Source organism: Hyperolius riggenbachi, chromosome 1, assembly GCF_040937935.1.
Source record: "Hyperolius riggenbachi isolate aHypRig1 chromosome 1, aHypRig1.pri, whole genome shotgun sequence".
NCBI lineage: Eukaryota > Metazoa > Chordata > Amphibia > Anura > Hyperoliidae > Hyperolius > Hyperolius riggenbachi.
Genome location: NC_090646.1, coordinates 505,174,691 through 505,193,211, shown reverse-complemented (window position 1 = coordinate 505,193,211; position 18,521 = coordinate 505,174,691). Strand labels below are relative to the sequence as shown.

General features: G+C 42.0%; 1 protein-coding gene across 1 annotated transcript in view; it reads right to left on the bottom strand.

The window, feature by feature from the left end:
• Nucleotides 1-12,558: 12,558 nt before the first annotated feature.
• Nucleotides 12,559-18,521, bottom strand: part of STX2 (syntaxin 2) — a 93,104-nt gene continuing 87,141 nt past the window's right edge. Inside the window, exon 10 of the mRNA XM_068243631.1 lies at nucleotides 12,559-17,305. Within this exon, the coding sequence (XP_068099732.1) occupies nucleotides 17,228-17,305 (78 nt within the window). The 3' untranslated portion in view covers nucleotides 12,559-17,227. The remainder of the gene's footprint in view (nucleotides 17,306-18,521) is intronic.

Sequence of the window (18,521 nt, the reverse complement as noted above, 5' to 3'; positions counted from 1 at the left end):
GCCACACACTACCGGAGCCGCGGCCTAGGAGCTGCGGCAAAGGTGAAAAAGAGCCGCATGCGGCTCTGGAGCCGCGGGTTGCTGACCCCTGCCCTAGGCAATGTAAGTGTGGGTACATGTAAGAGTGATGTGCAGGTACTCTGCAGGGGAATGAGGAGATTCTTCCTCTATTACACATTCTTCATGCACAATCTGAACCAGGTTTATGGGTGACAGACAACACCTCTCTGTTCAATGTGCACAACATTCTCAGAGGATTTCCTGCAGCTCTGTGGGGAGTGCATATGTAGAGTATAGTACTACTGTGTAACAAAGTAAACCTGAGACAGATGAAATTAAAGTTTTATACATACTTGGGGCTTCCTCCAGCCCCCTTCAGGCTAATCAGTCCCTCGTTGTCCTCCTCCACCACCTGTATCTTCTGCTATGAGTCCAGGTACTTGAGCCAGTCTGGCATAGTGCGCATGCACACACTCCACCGCCAGAAGCGTACTACACCTGCGCAGGTGCACAATGTTCCTGGCTGTGGGAGCGGCCCGTGGCTGGACTGCGCTGACTGGCTGAATTACCAGGACTCATAGCAGAAGATCCAGGTGGTGGTGGTGGTGGACAGCGAGGGACTGATTGGCCTGAAGGGGGCTGCAGGAAGCCCCAGGTATGTATAAAAAAAACAAACAAAAAAAAAAACGTTACTTTTCATCCGTCTCCGGTACCCTTTAATTTGTAGTCACCAAACCGAATTTTAACATATCAAATTATTTGATTTCATGAGCAAAGAGAGTGCATACATTTGCATAAATCAGCATCAATGCAGAATTATTTCCATCTCATTGACCATCTCTGTTAGTGACACAGCTACAGATCAGGCTTTATTCTTACAGCAGAGATGTTATTTAGTATATATAAGAGATTCCTGTGTAAACAGCATATATACAGTCACAATCAGATATGTATATCTTATATTGCAAACAGATACAGCGCTCACCACCCTATACAGTCGCCCGGCTTGCAGCTCACTGCCAAGTAGTGAAACCAAAAGTCCCCCTCACAACAGTAATATCCAATCACAGCAGCGCATCCGGAGTTATCTTCCAATGTATTGCATGTTCACAGACCTAGGTCAGAGGGAGATAGATACATAGCGTGTAATCCTTTAGCACTAGTACACCCTGTGTCGTCACACACACTGTGCAAAGGAGGTTCTATCACCACATGCAGTTTTGGGGGTCACACTCCCCCCCCCACGTTTCCCTGCTCACCAAAGGTATGCTTGAAATCAGGCACATCTGTAATCAACAGCAGCTAGATCTCATGTAACGTCTTCTTTATGGAGGTTTTCTCTCTGTGTATCAGCCCAGGATAGAACCTCCTTTGCACAGTGTGTGTGACGACACAGGGTGTACTAGTGCTAAAGGATTACACGCTATGTATCTATCTCCCTCTGACCTAGGTCTGTGAACAGGCAATACATTGGAAGATAACTCCGGAAGCGCTGCTGTGATTGGATATTAGCTATGTATATCTGCCTTTAAAAATACAGGGACTGCTTTATTAAAGCAGCACAAGTAACTAATTTTGATTGTTTTATTTCATTTTTGTGGACTGAGCACAGCTATTACTGTATATATACATTATTTTTAATGACTATTATCTGAGAAATAGAACATTTTATCATATTTTCTATTTTAATTACAGTTACAAATTCATTAGGAGTCAGCGCATTTTTTCCCCGACTCCAGGCCACCAAAATTGCTCCGACTCCGACTCCACAGCCCTGCAGTAAAGCCCCTTCAGGTACTTTCAAGGATAAGAAGCCATGTACCTCAGAATTCCCAACAGTCACTGGCAGACCGAATTTTTTAAAAGTCACCATAAAAATGACTGCCTAAACAAATTGTGGGGCATAAGTCCACCTTAACTAGGACACTGGAATGTATACGAATAAAATAATAGAATAGAAAAAAATTCTTATTTCATTACAGTCCATTTAGCCAAGTACTTTTCACACTTTGTAGAATGAAGTAAACAGTCAAAATTAAACTGCCCTTTGGGATATATTTATCACTTTTCATGACAAAGCTAACAATCCTAAATTAACAAAAAGGGAAAGCAAATAGGTAAGCAGGGATGGCAATGCTTAGAACTAATTGCGAAGCATGTGATCAGCTTGATCGGCTAATTTGTAAGGTTCTGATTTGCTTTGATGACTTCCTGGTTTAACACATGATCATGACCAGAAAGTCAGAGCCTTACAAATCTATCAACTGATCAAACTGTTCACATATTTCTCCATGATTTCTCCTAAGCATTGCTATTTCTATAGATGAAAGCCCTGCTCTGCTAAATGGAGCGTGCATGCGTTTGGCTGATTATAAATTAACTCAAATGCAAGGTGGATTAACAAAGTGCATTCTTTTGTTAAAGTGGTCTGAAAATCAGCATTTCCACTTTGCTCTAAAAGATTCCTTACAGCTTTAAAGCTACTATCCCAGATGAAAATTGTAGCAGAACATCAATGAAACGGTTAAACAGCACCTTGTCCTGCCATGGAAAGGCTATTCAGCTTGAAATCCGCATCCAGACTGGAGATAACAGCATCTTTGTTTACATTCCAATGTTACATTTGTGTGTAAAGAACTGAAAACACTCTCTGAGGAGTTCTCTGTGCTTCAAGCACACACACAGTTCAGAATAGCTCACTAGAAGATTTTAATATATAATAAAAAGCAGCTGGAATGAAATGTAATGGCAGCTTTCACGGCAAGATAAACTACACTTTGCAAACTTGTAATTTGTAGACAGACATATTACTTGTGCACAACAGCAAATATGATAACTGTAGGAGTAATAAAAAAGTAGGAAAACACATTTTTATTGAATGTAATGTCAGTTTCAGACCACTTTTAGCAGTAAAGCATGAGGTCTGGAAGCTGCAAAAGTTGCATTAGACAAAGAAGTAAAAAGGGAACACACTCCACAGAAGGATCAATGTCCATGCTGCAGCCAGGTCTGCTCACAACAGACTATCGCCGTTTAAGAGGCTAACCGCTCTTTGTCAAGTGATGCTATCACTTGACAAAGATTTGTGTCCACCTGCCGATTGAGTGTGTCCTCTATCTGCTGCTTGCAGCGAGAGCTATAAATACTATTAAGAGCTGTAGTTACATCCTGAATTGTGGCTGGATGTCCAGGCTGATGTTCACATTGTGCAAGTGAGTAAATCTACAGTTTGAACTATCCTGTGCTGGTCACTTCTACTTCTGGATTCTACAAGTCTGTGACAGCCACGCAGACTACACCGTGCACTACCAAGGTAGTCTTCTTATAGTAATTATTTCTAACATGTTGTTCTTACCACCAGCCTGCTATCCCTTACATTCATTCACTGCACTGGCTTTTCTATGTGGGCCCAATACTCCAGTAACTCACAGACCATATGTTTCTATATAAAAAGGTCCTCCTGAGATCTTTTTGCATCTCCATAAGGGATTTAGCATATCTAGGCTGGATTTCTTTTTTAAATAGTAATCTACTATCTGGATATGATTTGAAGTCCACTCAGGTCATACTGAGCTACACTAAAGAATGATTCACACTTGTGCAGTTTGGCAGTGTTTTGCTGCAATGCAAAAACCTAATGGTTTCTATGGGGATGCTGCGGGTTCAAAAGACAAAAAAAAAAAAATATTAAAAAAAAAATGATAATACCTGCACTACTTTCCTGCAAAATGCATGTGATTGCTCATTGAAAAGCAGAGTTAGTACCTGCTAACGATGTTTTCAACAAACCTTCAGGGCAAGGTGAGACGTCGCCCCTCCCAGACGCAGGAACAGACAGCACTTCCCCTATAAAAGAATCAAATGGTTAGTCCACCCTCAGTGCGTTTAGACAAGTACCCGACAGGTGAACAACCCACTAACCCACAATCAGTGCCACTATCTGACAAGACAACAACACCAGGGTGGGATCGTTGCCCTGAAGGATTGTTGAAAACATCGTTAGCAGGTACTAACTCTGCTTTTTCCCCACAATTCTTCAGGGCAAGGTGAGACGATAAACAAGTAATATAACCTTAGGGTGGGACCACCGCTTGAAGAATTTTCCTCCCAAACACTTGGTCATGAGCAGATAACGCATCAATCCGGTAGTGACGGATGAACGTACAAAACGTTGACCATGTTGCCGCCTTGCAAATCTGTTCCGGAGATGCACCTTCTCTATTTGCCCATGAAGCTGCCATGGCCCTAGTCGAATGTGCCTTAAAGGAAGCTGGCGGGTCAACATTCATAACCTTATAAGCCTCGATTATCGCTAACTTAATCCAATTAGCTATAGTCGATTTTGAAGCTGCCTGGCCTGAATTCTTGCCTGAATGTAAAATAAATAATGCATCTGACTTTCTAATATCAGCCGTTCTAGCCAGATATTCTAATACACATCTCCTAACATCTAAAGAATGGAAATTCTGCTCGCTCTCATTTTTGGATTCACACAAAAGGTCGGTAATACAATATCCTGGGACCTGTGGAATTTTGACATCACTTTAGGACAGAATTTCGGATCTGTCTGAAGCACTAATCTGTCCTGAAAGTCTTGAAAATAAGGACTTCTAATTGACAAGGACTGAATCTCACTGACTCGCCTAGCTGTTGTAATTGCTATTAGGAAAACCACCTTATATGTCAGCATTTTAAGAGCACTATCTTTAAGTGGTTCAAATGGAGCCTTGGCCAGGCCCTGCAGAACAATAGACAGATCCCAAGGAGATACGTACGGTTTGAAAATCGGAAGTTTCCTCGAAACTGCTTTCATAAACCTTACAATTAAAGAAGAGGTAGAAATAGGCACACCAGAAAAAGCGGTAAGCGCCGCCATCTGTACTCAGAGTACTGACTGACACATTCTTTTCCCAACCTTCCTGGAGAAAATCCAGGACCGCTGGAATAGACATGCTATCAAACCTAGACCTCATCAGCCAGAGATGGAAAACTTTCCAATACTTTAAATACATTTTCCTTGTCACCTCTTTACGACTTCCAATTAACGTTGAGGCCGCTTTATCTGACACCCCCAAGCTCCTCAACCAAGTTAATTCAGGATCCACACAGCCAGATTCAGTCGATCTGGATGCGGATGCCAAAGATCCCCCTGAACCAATAAATCTGGTCTGAGGGGCAGCAACCACGGTTGTTCCACCGTGAATCTTATCATCGCAAACCAAGATCTTCTTGGCCAAACAGGCGCTATTAGAATCATTCGCCTTCGATTTTGTCTCCATTTTCCCAGGACTGCCGGGATCATGTTCAGAGGAGGAAAGGCATAAATAAAAGGAAAGTCCCACTGGTAACTGAACGCATTTATCCCTATCGCATTGTCAATTGGATTCAATGAGAAAAAGCTTTGCGTCTGCAGTCTCTTGAGATGCCAGAAGATCTACTGACGGACCACCCCATTTTTACGTTATCAGCATAAACACTTGTTTGTTTAATGACCATTCTGAGGCTAGAAGTCTGTTTCTGCTCAACTTGTCCGCATCCATATTCAATGTGCCCCTGAGATGAACCATTCTCAAGGACAACACATTCTCTTCTGCCCAGAATAAACCCTCCGCTGCAACTTCCTGTAATAACAGTGACTTCGTGCCGCCCTGCTTGTTTATGAATGCTACTGTCGTAACATTGTCTGACTTAATATTTAATATTATTGCTTTTGCCTGAGTAAGTGCAAAACTCACTGCTTTCAATTCTCTCCAATTCGAAGAGCTCTGAGACTCCTGCCTCGACCATTTGCCCTGGAACGCTGCATGGTCCACATGAGCCCCCCATCCCCATGAACTTGCGTCCGTGGTTAAAAAATTTTCCGTTGGATACTTCCATAGATTGCCTCTCAGTAGATTGTCGTCCTCCAACCACCACTGAGGTGATGCTTTCACCAGTATTGGAATGGACACCCTGAAGTCCAGGCTTCGAGGCTGCCCATCCCAATTGTCCAACAGGAAATTCTGAAGTCTTCTGAGATGCGATAGTGCCCAAGGCACCGCCACCATTGTTGATGACATTAACCCCAACACTTGCGATATCATTCTCAATGAAGGTCGCAATTCTTTTTGAAGGGTTAGAATCGCATTTTTTAATTTTTGCCCTTTTTCCACGTGAAGATAGAATTTTTGATCCATCGAATCTATTGAAATGCCCCAAAACACCATCCTTTGACTTGGTAATAGGCATGATTTTTCCTGATTTATGATCCATCCTAATGACGGTAGATGATCTGAAACTACATGCAGATGATCTCTCAATTCTGCCACTGAGCCCCTGAATGAGGCTGAATGAGTCACGTATCGTGACGAAACGTGTAGGGCGGAGTCGGAGGTGTGCGCGCTGACGTCACGGGAATACGAGGAAGGAGCAGGAGAGACAGTGTGGTGGTGTGCGACTCCGTTATATCCGCGGTAGGAGCGTATTTACCCTCTGTCAACCTGTATCACTTGTGGCAATAAATTGGAAAGCTGTTTTTATGTGAAGATTATCCTTGGCTGACATCTTTATATACGATATGCTTATACTCAAGACGCGCTTCTGGTGAGTGCAATCACATCTGGAGAGCGATTAAGATCTCATATATGGTGGAGGCACTACCCCCAGGAGTGCATGCACGGGGTGCAGATTGTGTATTTTTTAAAGACAATACTTTGCACTATGTGCGTGTTTTAAATTTTCTTTTAGGGTTTGGAAAGCGCAGTGAATCGTTGTGAAATTCTGCCACTGAATTGCCCATTATCAAAAGGTCGTCCAGATACGGAATCACCATGATCGACCTTTCTCTTAGAGGAATCAAAGCTTCCCCCAGAATTTTTGTGAACATTCTTGGTGCGGAAGTGATCCCAAATGGGAGGCATAGGGATTGAAACTGCATCAGTATTCCGTTTACCTGAAGGGCAAATCTTAAGAATTTTTGGGATCGCTTGTGTATTGGCACATGCCAATAAGCATCCTTAAGATCTAACGAGACCATGAATGCTTCCGGAAATAACAGTTCCTTTATGGTAAATATTGATTCCATTTGGAACTTCTTTTTCCTGATAAACGGGTTAAATTTTTTTAAATTTAGAATTAGGTGATATTTTCCGGATTGCTTTCTCACCAGAAATATCGTTGAATAAAACCTCTCTCTTTGTTCCTTCCTCGGAACTCTACAGATTACATTCTGGTTTAACATGTTTTCTAAAAATGTCCAGAATCTCTGGAACTAGACCTGGGTCTCTTGGCGGTCTTGAAATCACAAATCTTGACGGAGGGGGCCTGGCAAATTCGATTTGGTAACCGAATTTGATTGTCTGCCGAAGAAACGGAATTTTTACCACCCTTGACCAAGTGTGGTAAAAATACTTTAGCCTTCCCCGACCGCCTGACACAAGTCATTGTGTTTTTGACTGACTTTCCAATGGCTTTGATCTAAATCCTCCTCTTTTGGATTTGTCACTAAACCACCTTTTACCTCCTTTCTGGTCTTTATATGAATCTTTTTGGTTTGCCGCTGGCTTACGAAAATATTTCCTATTAGACAATTTCTGTTTCTTAGGAAATGTCTTCTTATTAGATGTTCTTTCCAAAGCCAGATCTAAATCTGGACCAAATAATAGATCACCTGAGAAGGGAACTCCGCACAGTCTATTTTTGGATGCTAAATTACCATCCCAAGTCTTGAGCCATAATGCTCTCCGAGAAACGTTTACCAGAGCAGTAGACTTGGCTGTAAATCTTATAGTTTCTGCAGAAGCATCTGCCAAATAATTTGCCGCTTTATTCAGAATCGTAATTGATTCCATCAATTGCTCCACAGATGCCCCCGCTAAAATATTTGCCTTGAGTTGGTTAATCCACAACTCTAATGTCCTGGCTACACAGGTTGAAGCTATTGCTGGTCTGAACGTAGCCGCATTCGCTTCCCATGTCCTTTTAAGGTAAGCGTCAATTTTTTTGTCTACAGGATCTTTAAGATCCCCTAGATCCTCAAACGCCAAATCACCTTGTTTAGAAACCTGCGAAAAGGGAGTATCCAAATTCGGACACTTGTCCCATAAAGCCGAATCCTCACCTGCAAGAGGAAATCTGCGTTTCAAAGCTTTAGAAATAAAAAGCCTCTTTTCTGGATCCTTCCATTCCTTCAGAATTGTCTGCTTGATAGCATTATGCACAGGAAAAGTGAGACCTTTTTCTTCCATCCCTTTATATAATTGGTCATGAAGGGATAAAGAAACAGCTGCCTAATTGTTTAATTCCAGTGTCTCATTAATCGCCGCAATCAGGGCCACTGTATCTTCCACCCGAAACCTGAATCGGGAAGGCGTATCAATTTCTACCTCTTTAGAATCTGACTCAGATGAACTTCCATTCACATGCAACTGCTCCTGACCCTCACCCTGTCACTGGATTCACAGATACAGTACTCTGAGATGTAGAAGCAGCAGCTACAGACAAAGAGGATTTAAACGAAGCTAAAGAGGAATTAATCTCTTCTCTAAAAGCTTGCAGGGTCTCTTGCACAGAAGGACCAGATTGTTCCCCCAAAACCTTTTCTGTACATTGCTGACAAAGTTTTGGCATAAGGCAATGGCAACTTCACATTGCATACAGGGCATCTCTTATACGTAGGAGAAGGCCTCCCTGCTTCAGTTGTTTTTGCCTGCAATAACCCATACAACAGTATAAGATACAGATAACCCAACAATATGAATACAATCCCCAGAAAGACACTCTGCCTCACCTTCTGGGCGGCTGGATTACTCTCAGTCTTTTCCGAAGCAGACATCATAAATAACGATATCCTGCCCAAGGACTGCAGTCTGTCTACTGCAGAGTAACAAAAAAACGCCACCACCAGCCTGCACATGCTTCTTCCTTAAAACGTTTCTGCCCACGGACGTCACGCAAGGCGGGACCAGAGCCAGAACCGGAAGTGACAGAAGAACCGGCCCCCATAGGCTTAAAACGCGGCTTCCAGCATACCCGCCGGAAACTACGCATCCAACAGCCTCATGCGGATTTTCTTCCGCATGCAACACACGCGTGACTTACCAGCGTCCGGTCTTCTCCCACTCCTCCACAGGCAGAAAGGAAAGCCGTGCCCTCCACACTTGCTCCACCACATTCGGCCGAGAAAAGTAGGCAACCCCACAGACACAGACCAGTGTGAGGTGAAGGCTAGATGACCTCAGTACCGTCGTCTCAGCCACCCTAGGAACTGACACCTGCAGTTCAGCACACAGGCTCAATCCCAAGGGGAGATGCCGACCTGCCTGGACGCAGGAACAAACAGCACTGAGGGTGGACTAACCATTTGATTCTTTTATAGGGGAAGTGCTGTCTGTTCCTGCGTCTGGGAGGGGCATTGTCTCACCTTGCCCTGAAGGATTGTGGGGAAAATCACTAGCTACTGTAAAAACAAACAGACAAAAAAAATGCATGTGCTAAAAACTCACACAAAACACACAACAATTGTGGGAATCCTGCAGACAAAAGTGTGATTCCTCTAGGAGTGTTACTGAAAGGTTGGTAAATTAGCAGTTGTGTGACCACAGTCTCAGCAACCACACAGTTTTTCTCTTTTAAATTAACTGGATTGCATATTGCATTCAACCATGAATTGTCAAACCTCTCAACAACCCTACTCTGATAAGAGCCAGGTAAAGGTGGCACAGCCTAGCCATTTAACAGTTTGACAATTGACAATTTAACAGTTGACAGTTTTTAATTAATCCAGTCTAGATTTGTTGAATCACTTATGATATAGTCACTGATTTTGGATAGCTTGGAGAGATCTTGATGTGTCTTGGTATTTCAGGCCCTAAAGCCCCATCTACACCATACAATATTTTGTCCGATTTGATTCATTGATTCGATTCAATCAGACATGTCCGATCAGGATTCGATTGCAAAACAACAGCAAATTGAATCGAATCCCGATCGGACATGTCTGATTGAATCAATGAATCGAATCAAATCGCACAAAAAAATTGTATAGTGTAGATGGGGCTAGAGTTCAAGAACACTCCACTATTAGCAAAGGCATAACAATCTGATTGATGAAGGCAAAGGTCGTTCTTTAAACAGAACATAACTATCTAATGGTTACCTTTCGGTTTTGGTCTGATATCTGACTACTATGAGAGTACTTTTAGTTTGTAAATTAGCATGTTTCTGAAAAACACAAAGCAGAAAAGGTTAGAGGATAAGAAGGCACAGTTATATTAAGGATGCGTGCAGCAACACAAGAGTAAAGCCCATTAAAAGCATCAACAATTGGAGAACGAACACACACACACACACACACACACACACACACACACACACACACACACACACACACACACACACACACACACACACACACTTTTAAGTGCCTGTGTATGTGTACAGGCAGTGCTAGATCGCATGGTGGGCTTCAGGTAGCAGGCTCCTTTGCTGCTACCGAATGATATTAAATTCCATGAATGTCACAAGTTCACAGCACTCCACACGTGCACCACATATAGAAAGCATTTAACTCCAGATATGGTAGACAAGGGAGCTCCCATCTGCCGCTACAGCCCTGCAGCTGCATCACCATAGAGCCGAGCTCCCATCTGCCGCTACAGCCCCGCAGCTCCATCACCATAGAGCCGCAGCTCCGTGATCTCCGCGCTCTCTATACACGCGGTCGCACCGCGTGACTGCCAGGACACCACGGGGCCTGATCAGCTGAGCGGCCGCCGCCACCCACGTGGAGTGACGATAGGCCTAGGTACTTCAAGGCTTCGCCCTGCCTCTGGTCAAGCACCGCTGCTGCCAGGCACAGGCAGGATGCCTCCCCATCCAGACCGCAGGGGAAGTCACCTCAACCCCTGGTGGCACATCACTGCTGCCCTGCCCAGGTGAGCCCGATATGTGTGTTGTGCCCCCAAGTCGGTCCCCCATTTCACTCTCCTGGTGGGATTAGCCATCCACTGATGAACTTGCTGGCCACTCAACTGCCAGTCCCTATTCCTCCAGCTCGGCCACTAGCTCCATCGGCCTGTGCGGCCACTGGCTCTTTTTGCTCCCAGATTTGCACTGGGTCCCCTCTGCCTGCAACCCCCATCAATGGATTCTGGGCAGCAAGCCAGGGCTTGGACTAATTGTCGGACTGTACCCAGGGTGTTTAAATCTGCAGCCCTAATAGGGACGCTCTCTCCTCCTGTTTTGGTTCTCTCCTTTCCTTATTCTCTCTTTAGCTACCCCTTCTCTCTCTCTCTCTCTCTATCCACTCTTTTCCAGGACACACTGCGGGGCATCTGGAGCTGCTGTGGAGCGAGCGCCGTCGGTAGTTGGCAGGCTGCTCCCCTCACATAGCACTCCAGACTTCCCCACGAGTCCTTCACTAAAGTTATGTGCTGTTTGTACACATAGGTATGTTTACTTTGTACTACTGTATATGATTGTATGTGTTGAAGATCGCATGTATGTGTTTGTACCATCACCGACCCTGTATGAGCCAAAAACTATTCCGGGTACTTAGCGAAATAAATGATTCGGATTCTGACATTGGGTTCAAGTTGCATCTCGGGTGTCTCAAATGGAATTGTGGGTTGCATTTCTGGGGACTGAAGTCCTTGCTATGAGCCACAGTTTTCGGCCAAGACAAGCAGTAAGAGGAATGGCACAGTTTTGGGAATGGACTGTGGTTAGGAGTGACCGAGAAATAAAAGCAATTTTTTGTGCAACTCATCCAAACATTTTATGGAGCTGACCTGGAAGGAATCCATACCCAGAACGTATGTCCACAACATCCCTAACCATGGAATGAAATACGTAAAAAGAGCATTTCCGCAGGCAGTCATCTGGGTATGAGCCCTAAACTTCTACCACTTAAAGAAGTTGCGTTTCACTTACCTGGGTCTACTTCCTGTCCCCTGTAGTATCTGAGGCCCTTTGGTGTCCTCCCGATCCCCTCCATTGTGATGCAGGCCCAGTAAAATCTATGACTGGCTCAGTTGAGGACCACTGCGCATCTGTGGCCCTAGGCATCCTCAATCACACTCCTGTGGTTTGTGTTTTACAAACTTTGCATGTGCAGAACACTGACCACCACAGGAGTGCGATTGTGGATGTACCCACGGCCAGGACATCGCACAAGGTTACAGGGGCACAACCAAGGGGACTGGAAGGACACAGAGGGACCTGAGATTCTACAGTAGAATCTCATAGTAAACCTCTGGATATAGTAAACTTAGCCCTCAGGTCCCAGCAAATGTGTTTGTATAAATATAGAATGTATGACCAATTCTAATATAGTAAACTTCTGATATAGTAAACTACTTTTCCTGGTCTCTTGGAGTTTACTATAAAGGGATTCTACTGTACAAGGGTCTGGAGAAAGCAAAAGGTAAGTAAAGTTCAACGGTTTGCCCCAATCCCCCCCCTTAAGAATTACTTTTACAGGGAAATTCTGTGAAAAGCACCACAACTTCACTCATTTCTTTATGTACCCAATCAAATACAGTACATCCCTTTGGAGTCAATAATAACAATGAACAATAGTCATGATATACAACTTTTACTAAATCCTTCATTAGACAAAAATACAAATGTTTTCAAATTAAAAGAAATGTAATTGAACTGTGGTACAACAACATTCACATAAAACAGAAGTTAAAAAGGTTAATTGTACACCTGCATTAATGCACCTTTAGTAAACTATATACAAAAAAGTAGGCAGTGCTTAGAGTTTCAGCAAGGTGCAACCTACGTAGCAACGCCAGAAAGAAAACTTCATGCTGGTACAAAGAGGCTACTTGTCCAATTCCATTTCTATCTGGTTTAGGTGAATAATTCATACAAAGTAAAAAATTACTCCATACAATTGCACATGTGCTTTATAAAAGGAAACTCACAAAGATACTAAAACGTGACAAGGCACAATAGCTCAAAGCAGAAGCTGGTTAACTTTTGGACACATAAGGCTGTGTACAGTCACACTTTGGGTTACTGAAGGCTGGTTTAGGCCATCAGAGTAAATCTGAACCCAACATGACACGTATCCCTTAAAATGTCAGGCATGCTGGACTAACTGAAATGCCATTGTGTTTCTGTGTAAGATATGCAAAGATTACCTTTATATGCCTCCAGCACTTCAGTAAAATGGTCGGCAGAAGACTGAGGAAGGTGCAGAACTGCCTGGTAGATTAGTATTTGTGGTATAAAGGCAAGCAGATCAGTCATTTTTAATATGCATTTATGGTGTTTCCAACTCTTTGTTCAAAATGATTACGGATTCATGAAACCAGGAGACAGCAAAACGCAAAGCAATCAATCACAGAGGCGCTCGGCTGCATTACAGACAACCACAAGTTTTTCTCCATTGTTTGCCTGAGGAAGCGGGATCTTGCCCGCGAATCGCATTGCATACTGGAGCTACAAATAAATGTTATTTTTGTAATAAAATAAATCTTTGTCTGTATTCCCTCGAGGGAGGCAAGTCCACCAACGTCCCCCTTTTAAACTGTTTTTTAGAGGATTTTACTCTACATTGGCGCCTCTGTTCAAACCTTTAATCAAGTATTGCTTTTCATTGTCAGGCCACGCTAGTCAAGTGTTAGCTCTGAATCAGATTGCTTCTAGCCAAGTATGCGTTTTTTTTGTTTTTGTTTTTTTTACCCCATTTGTATCAGACGTAACAAGTTAGGCTGTTCATGGGGATGACACCTGAATTGTAAAACTAATAAAATAATTTAAACAATGTTCTGCAGAAAAATGAAAGGCTGTTACAAAATTCTAACTACAGGAAAACGAGAGTAGCTATACATATGTAAACACCAAGGAGCAAAGGGTATCGGGTTCAGTCTGTATCCTAGCACCTCATTCCCGACCCCATGGCAAACACATTTAGTGAATCAAACACCTGACCTGAGAGGAATATGGAGTCTAACATCTTTATTTCCTTTTAAACAATGCACATTGCCTGGCTGTCCAGCAGATCATCTGCCTCTAACCCCTGTAGCCATAGACCCTGTACAAGCATGCAGATTAGAGGATTAACTGAAGTCTGACTGGATTAACCAAGTTTGATTCAGGTGTGTGATTTAGACACTACTGCAGAAAAAGAAATCAGCAGGACAACCAGGCAATTGGTATTGTTTAAAATAAATATGGCAGCCACCATATACCTCACTTCAGGTTCGCTTTAAGTGATGCTCCCACTAAGGAACTAGCCACTTCAACCTCCAACTCGCTCGCAACATTTTGTTTTCTTCTTTTTATGACGTTTTGGCTGGAGTGTTGAACTAGTAAATCATCTCTAAGAGTTAATTCGATCTGTAAAAAAGTGTGTTTTACTTCCCAACCACAGTGCATGTAGGAATAGGAAACGGTCACAATATGCCGACTAATCACTGTAACCTGAACAGAAGGGTCATCTGCAACAAGCACACAGCGACAAAATGTGGACAGACAATTCAGCCCTTTTCTATTTAAAACAGGAATGAAAAATCAGACACCTTAAAACAGCGTTCCATTTTACATATGTCTAAGCTATACCAGTAAAAAGCAAAGTGGAAACAGAGCTGACACATGTTAAGCATCGCAAAAACAGCATACTAGGTTTAGGTACATAAATCAATATTAAACAGGAAGTATCAGTACATGGAAAATAGTATTTTAGAATAGGTTGTGCAGAGTTTAAAGGGGAACTATGCCGAAAAATTGTAAAATTTAAAATATGTGCAAACAGACAATAAGAAGTACGTTTTTTCCAGAGTAAAAGGAGCGATAAATTACTTTTCTCCTATGTTGCTGTCACTTACTGTAGGTAGTAGAAATCTGACAGAAGCGACAGTTTTTGGACTAGTCCATCTCTTCATAGGGGATTCTCAGCAAGGCTTTTATTCTTTATAACGATATTCCCTAAAAAGGATTTAAACAATGATGCTGGCCAGCCTCCCTGCTCGATACACAGTTTTTTGGCATATGGACAAAGCAACTGCCATTCACTTAGGGCTCTTTCACATCAGAGCTTGCGTTGGAGAACGCTCAAAGCATACGTTTTGTTATATGCGTTTTAATGCGTTTTGCACTGCAGTGCACTGCAGTGAGTGTGCGTTTTTAATCCGTTTTCAATGCGTTACAGGACATAGGAAAACGCAGGTAATTTTTTTTTCTTTTAGTTTTCAACTTTCTACATTGTTCCTCTGTTGCATTCTGGGACTGATTGCCTGCGTTAACGGATTAAAAACGCGCATAGTGTGCGTTTTACATTGACTAACATTGTAACGCATAAAGCTAGCGTTGGCCGAAAAACTGCGCCTGGGTGCAGTGTAACGCAACGCACAAAAAGGCTGCGTTATATGTGAAAGCTAAAATGAAAGTCTATGGACTTTCATTTCACCTTGGGTAACGCAAACTTTATCCTTTGCGTTGAAACGCAGAAAATCTGCCCTAATGTGAAAGAGCCCTAAGCATGGCTGCTATGATGTTATGAGCCTATAGGCCATACTCTATATCTATATAATTATGTAAACTTGCACCTTATCACTAATTGCACTTTTATGTCACTTCACCCTTGAAAAAGCTCCGCTTTGGAGTGAAACATGTCGGGTTATTTGGTGGGGGTTGTGTGATTTTAATAATTTGTTGTATTGTTAGTGGGTCAGGGTCACCAAGTGACCTCTTTATTACTGACGCAGTGGGCCCGACAATACTTATGAGTATGTATAGTATCAGTCAGTCCCGATTTTAATCGACTATTAAAAGTTAATTTTTAACTAGATTCAGTATAGAGGGATATTGTGTTGTTAATACTTGAGTTCAGGTTTTGTTGTTCTTGTTGAAAATAAATAAATCCCTGAGAATCCCCCAATGGAGAGATGGACTAGTCCAAAACCTGTCACTTCTGTCAGATTTCTACTACCTACTGTAAGTGACAGCAACATAGGAGAAAACTAATGTATAGCTCATTTTATACTCTGGGAAAAATGTAGTTCTTATTTGTTTATGTTTGCACATATTTTCACTTTTATTTTTTTTTTTGCCATAGTGTCCCTTTAACCATATATTTAAAGTCATCTTTATGCTTAAGGATTTCTGCTTTCAGCTTAGCCCACCTGTTATGGCTCTTGGAGTAGCAGACAGGCCAGTAATAGAAATACAAACAAGGTTAATTTGTAATGCTGACCCCACACTTACAGATTTCAATACAAATTTCTTTAACTATCAATTTTAAGGAAGAAAAGATTCTCAAACGATTGTTTGAGAGTTTAAAAATGATCCATTAAATTCAATTGGGAGTACATTTCAGTCATCAGTGGGAATGAGACAGAACTAATCTGGGAAAGATATGGGGACATCTCACTGTCTTAAGACAATGAGCAACTGTGAATTCACCCACCAGCGTTCATTCAAAAGTGAGACACCAGTCTGCAGTGGGCTTATGCTTCAAGTGTTTTCATGAATCTGTAATGCACTTTAGGAACAAAAATTCAATACTATTTAGTATCGGATTATTCCATTTGGCAAATTAATAAAACCTTGGAATTTGAAACGGTCTAGTATATGTTATGTAACAGCAGACGCGTGGTCCTTATGAGACTGTCACCAATTTACATTCCAATGTGCTAGAAGACAGGACTGCTGTTCAGTGCTGTAGCGTTTCAGATTATTTCATGTCATTTGACCAAGAGCATAAATAAAGAACAATAATAATAGATACGGTAGGTACAAAGGTAGGGCAAAATAAAATGCACCTTAATGTTGGTCTTTGGAGTGGAGAGTCATATTAGTGGGGCTACATTTTAGGATACCAAAAGAAGCCTTAACATAGCATAAAAAGTTTATATAACACTGAACACAGCAGCATTTGGATGTGGTTACACACGGTCATGAGGTGAATTTATTAAAAACAAACATTTCTGTAGTGCTGCAACAGGCACAAGCTTGCTGCCGGATTAGAGAACTATGATGGGGAGGGGGAAGTGTCACCTAGTTGACACTGCTGCTTTTGTTCCATGCCATGAAATGAAGGACCTTACGAAATGAATGCAAAGAATGCTTCAATGTCCATTCACATACTTACCTCTCATGAGTGGAATGGCTATAAGTTTGCAATGTAAACATAAACAGGTGTTCCACTTTTGTTATGGATCATATAAGTCCCAAAATAAGACTGTGGTGCAAACCGAACACGAGGAGGCAAGATGTTCATCTCTTGCTGTGCTTTCTAGGTCAATGTTGTTGCCAGGATGATCACCAATATTAACACCAGGATGACCACACAGATGATTATGAAAATCATTTTCTGGAAAGTGAGAAATAATGGTTTAAACATGCATACAGGGTCAGGAAATATATAACCAACTTTGTCATTACAATCTGTCGTGGTAACAGCTTCTGAAATGAGGCCTAGTTCACATGGATGGTTGTCCGTAGAACCAACATTCATGCAGCATTCAAATAGGCTGGAGCAGTGGCTGTATACATTATTAGTCAACTGCATTGAATGCAGCTCATTTGGGCCTATCAATCAAACTTGCTGCTGAACCACCAAACAAATTTACATAAGAATGCTAAGCAAATTCCTACAAACATGGCTGCATTTGGTAGTGACATGAGTTTCTGGAGTTTACACTAAGTATGCGTTTTTTCTTCTTCTCCATAGTAGTGCATTGTGGAAAAGATTTCAGTTAAAACGTGTTAAACATGAAAGGTGCCATAGGAAAACATGGGCATTACTTTGAAAATCAGACTTCCTTTCAGTTATAACTGAGAGCAAGTGTAAATGGGGCCTTAGGCTAATTGCTGGAAATCTTGATAATAGCCTGTCAGCTGCTTTGCACAGTGGTGTACAAATGCATCAATCAGCTAATCTCAAGTGGTTTAGAGCTGTTTCTCAACTGTCTGAACTAGACCATATATTCCTTTCATATGGATGGCTGTACACTTGGCTTCCAGGTGGCTTCCCATTGTGAAACAGCTGAATAAGTATTAGAAAAATAGGTGCAATAGCTCTGACATGCAAAGTGGACATGGATGATGTACACCAGAGTTATTCAGCACTGAGGTTATCAAACATTTCGAAGACAAGAGCAGCTAGTACTAAAGGGCAGCAAATGCATCCAAATCTGTTTTCACATCGCAACATTTAAAGAGACACTGAAGCGAAAAAAAAAGTATGATATTATGATTTGTATGTGTAGTACAGCTAAGAAATAAAACATTAAGATCAGATACATCAGTCTAATGGTTTCCAGTACAGGAAGAGGTAAGAAACTCCAGTTGTTATCTCTATGCACAAAAGCCATCAAGCTCTACGACTTTCAAAAGTCGTGAAGAGGGCTGTCTTCTGACTTTTATTATCTCAACTGTTTACTTTTTATCTGCTAGAGGAGAGGTCATTAGTTCACAGACTGCTCTGAAAGAATCATTTTATATGCTGAGTGTTGTGTAATCTGCACATATTAGAGAATGATGCAATGTTAGAAAAAAAACACCATATACCTGAAAATAAAAATATG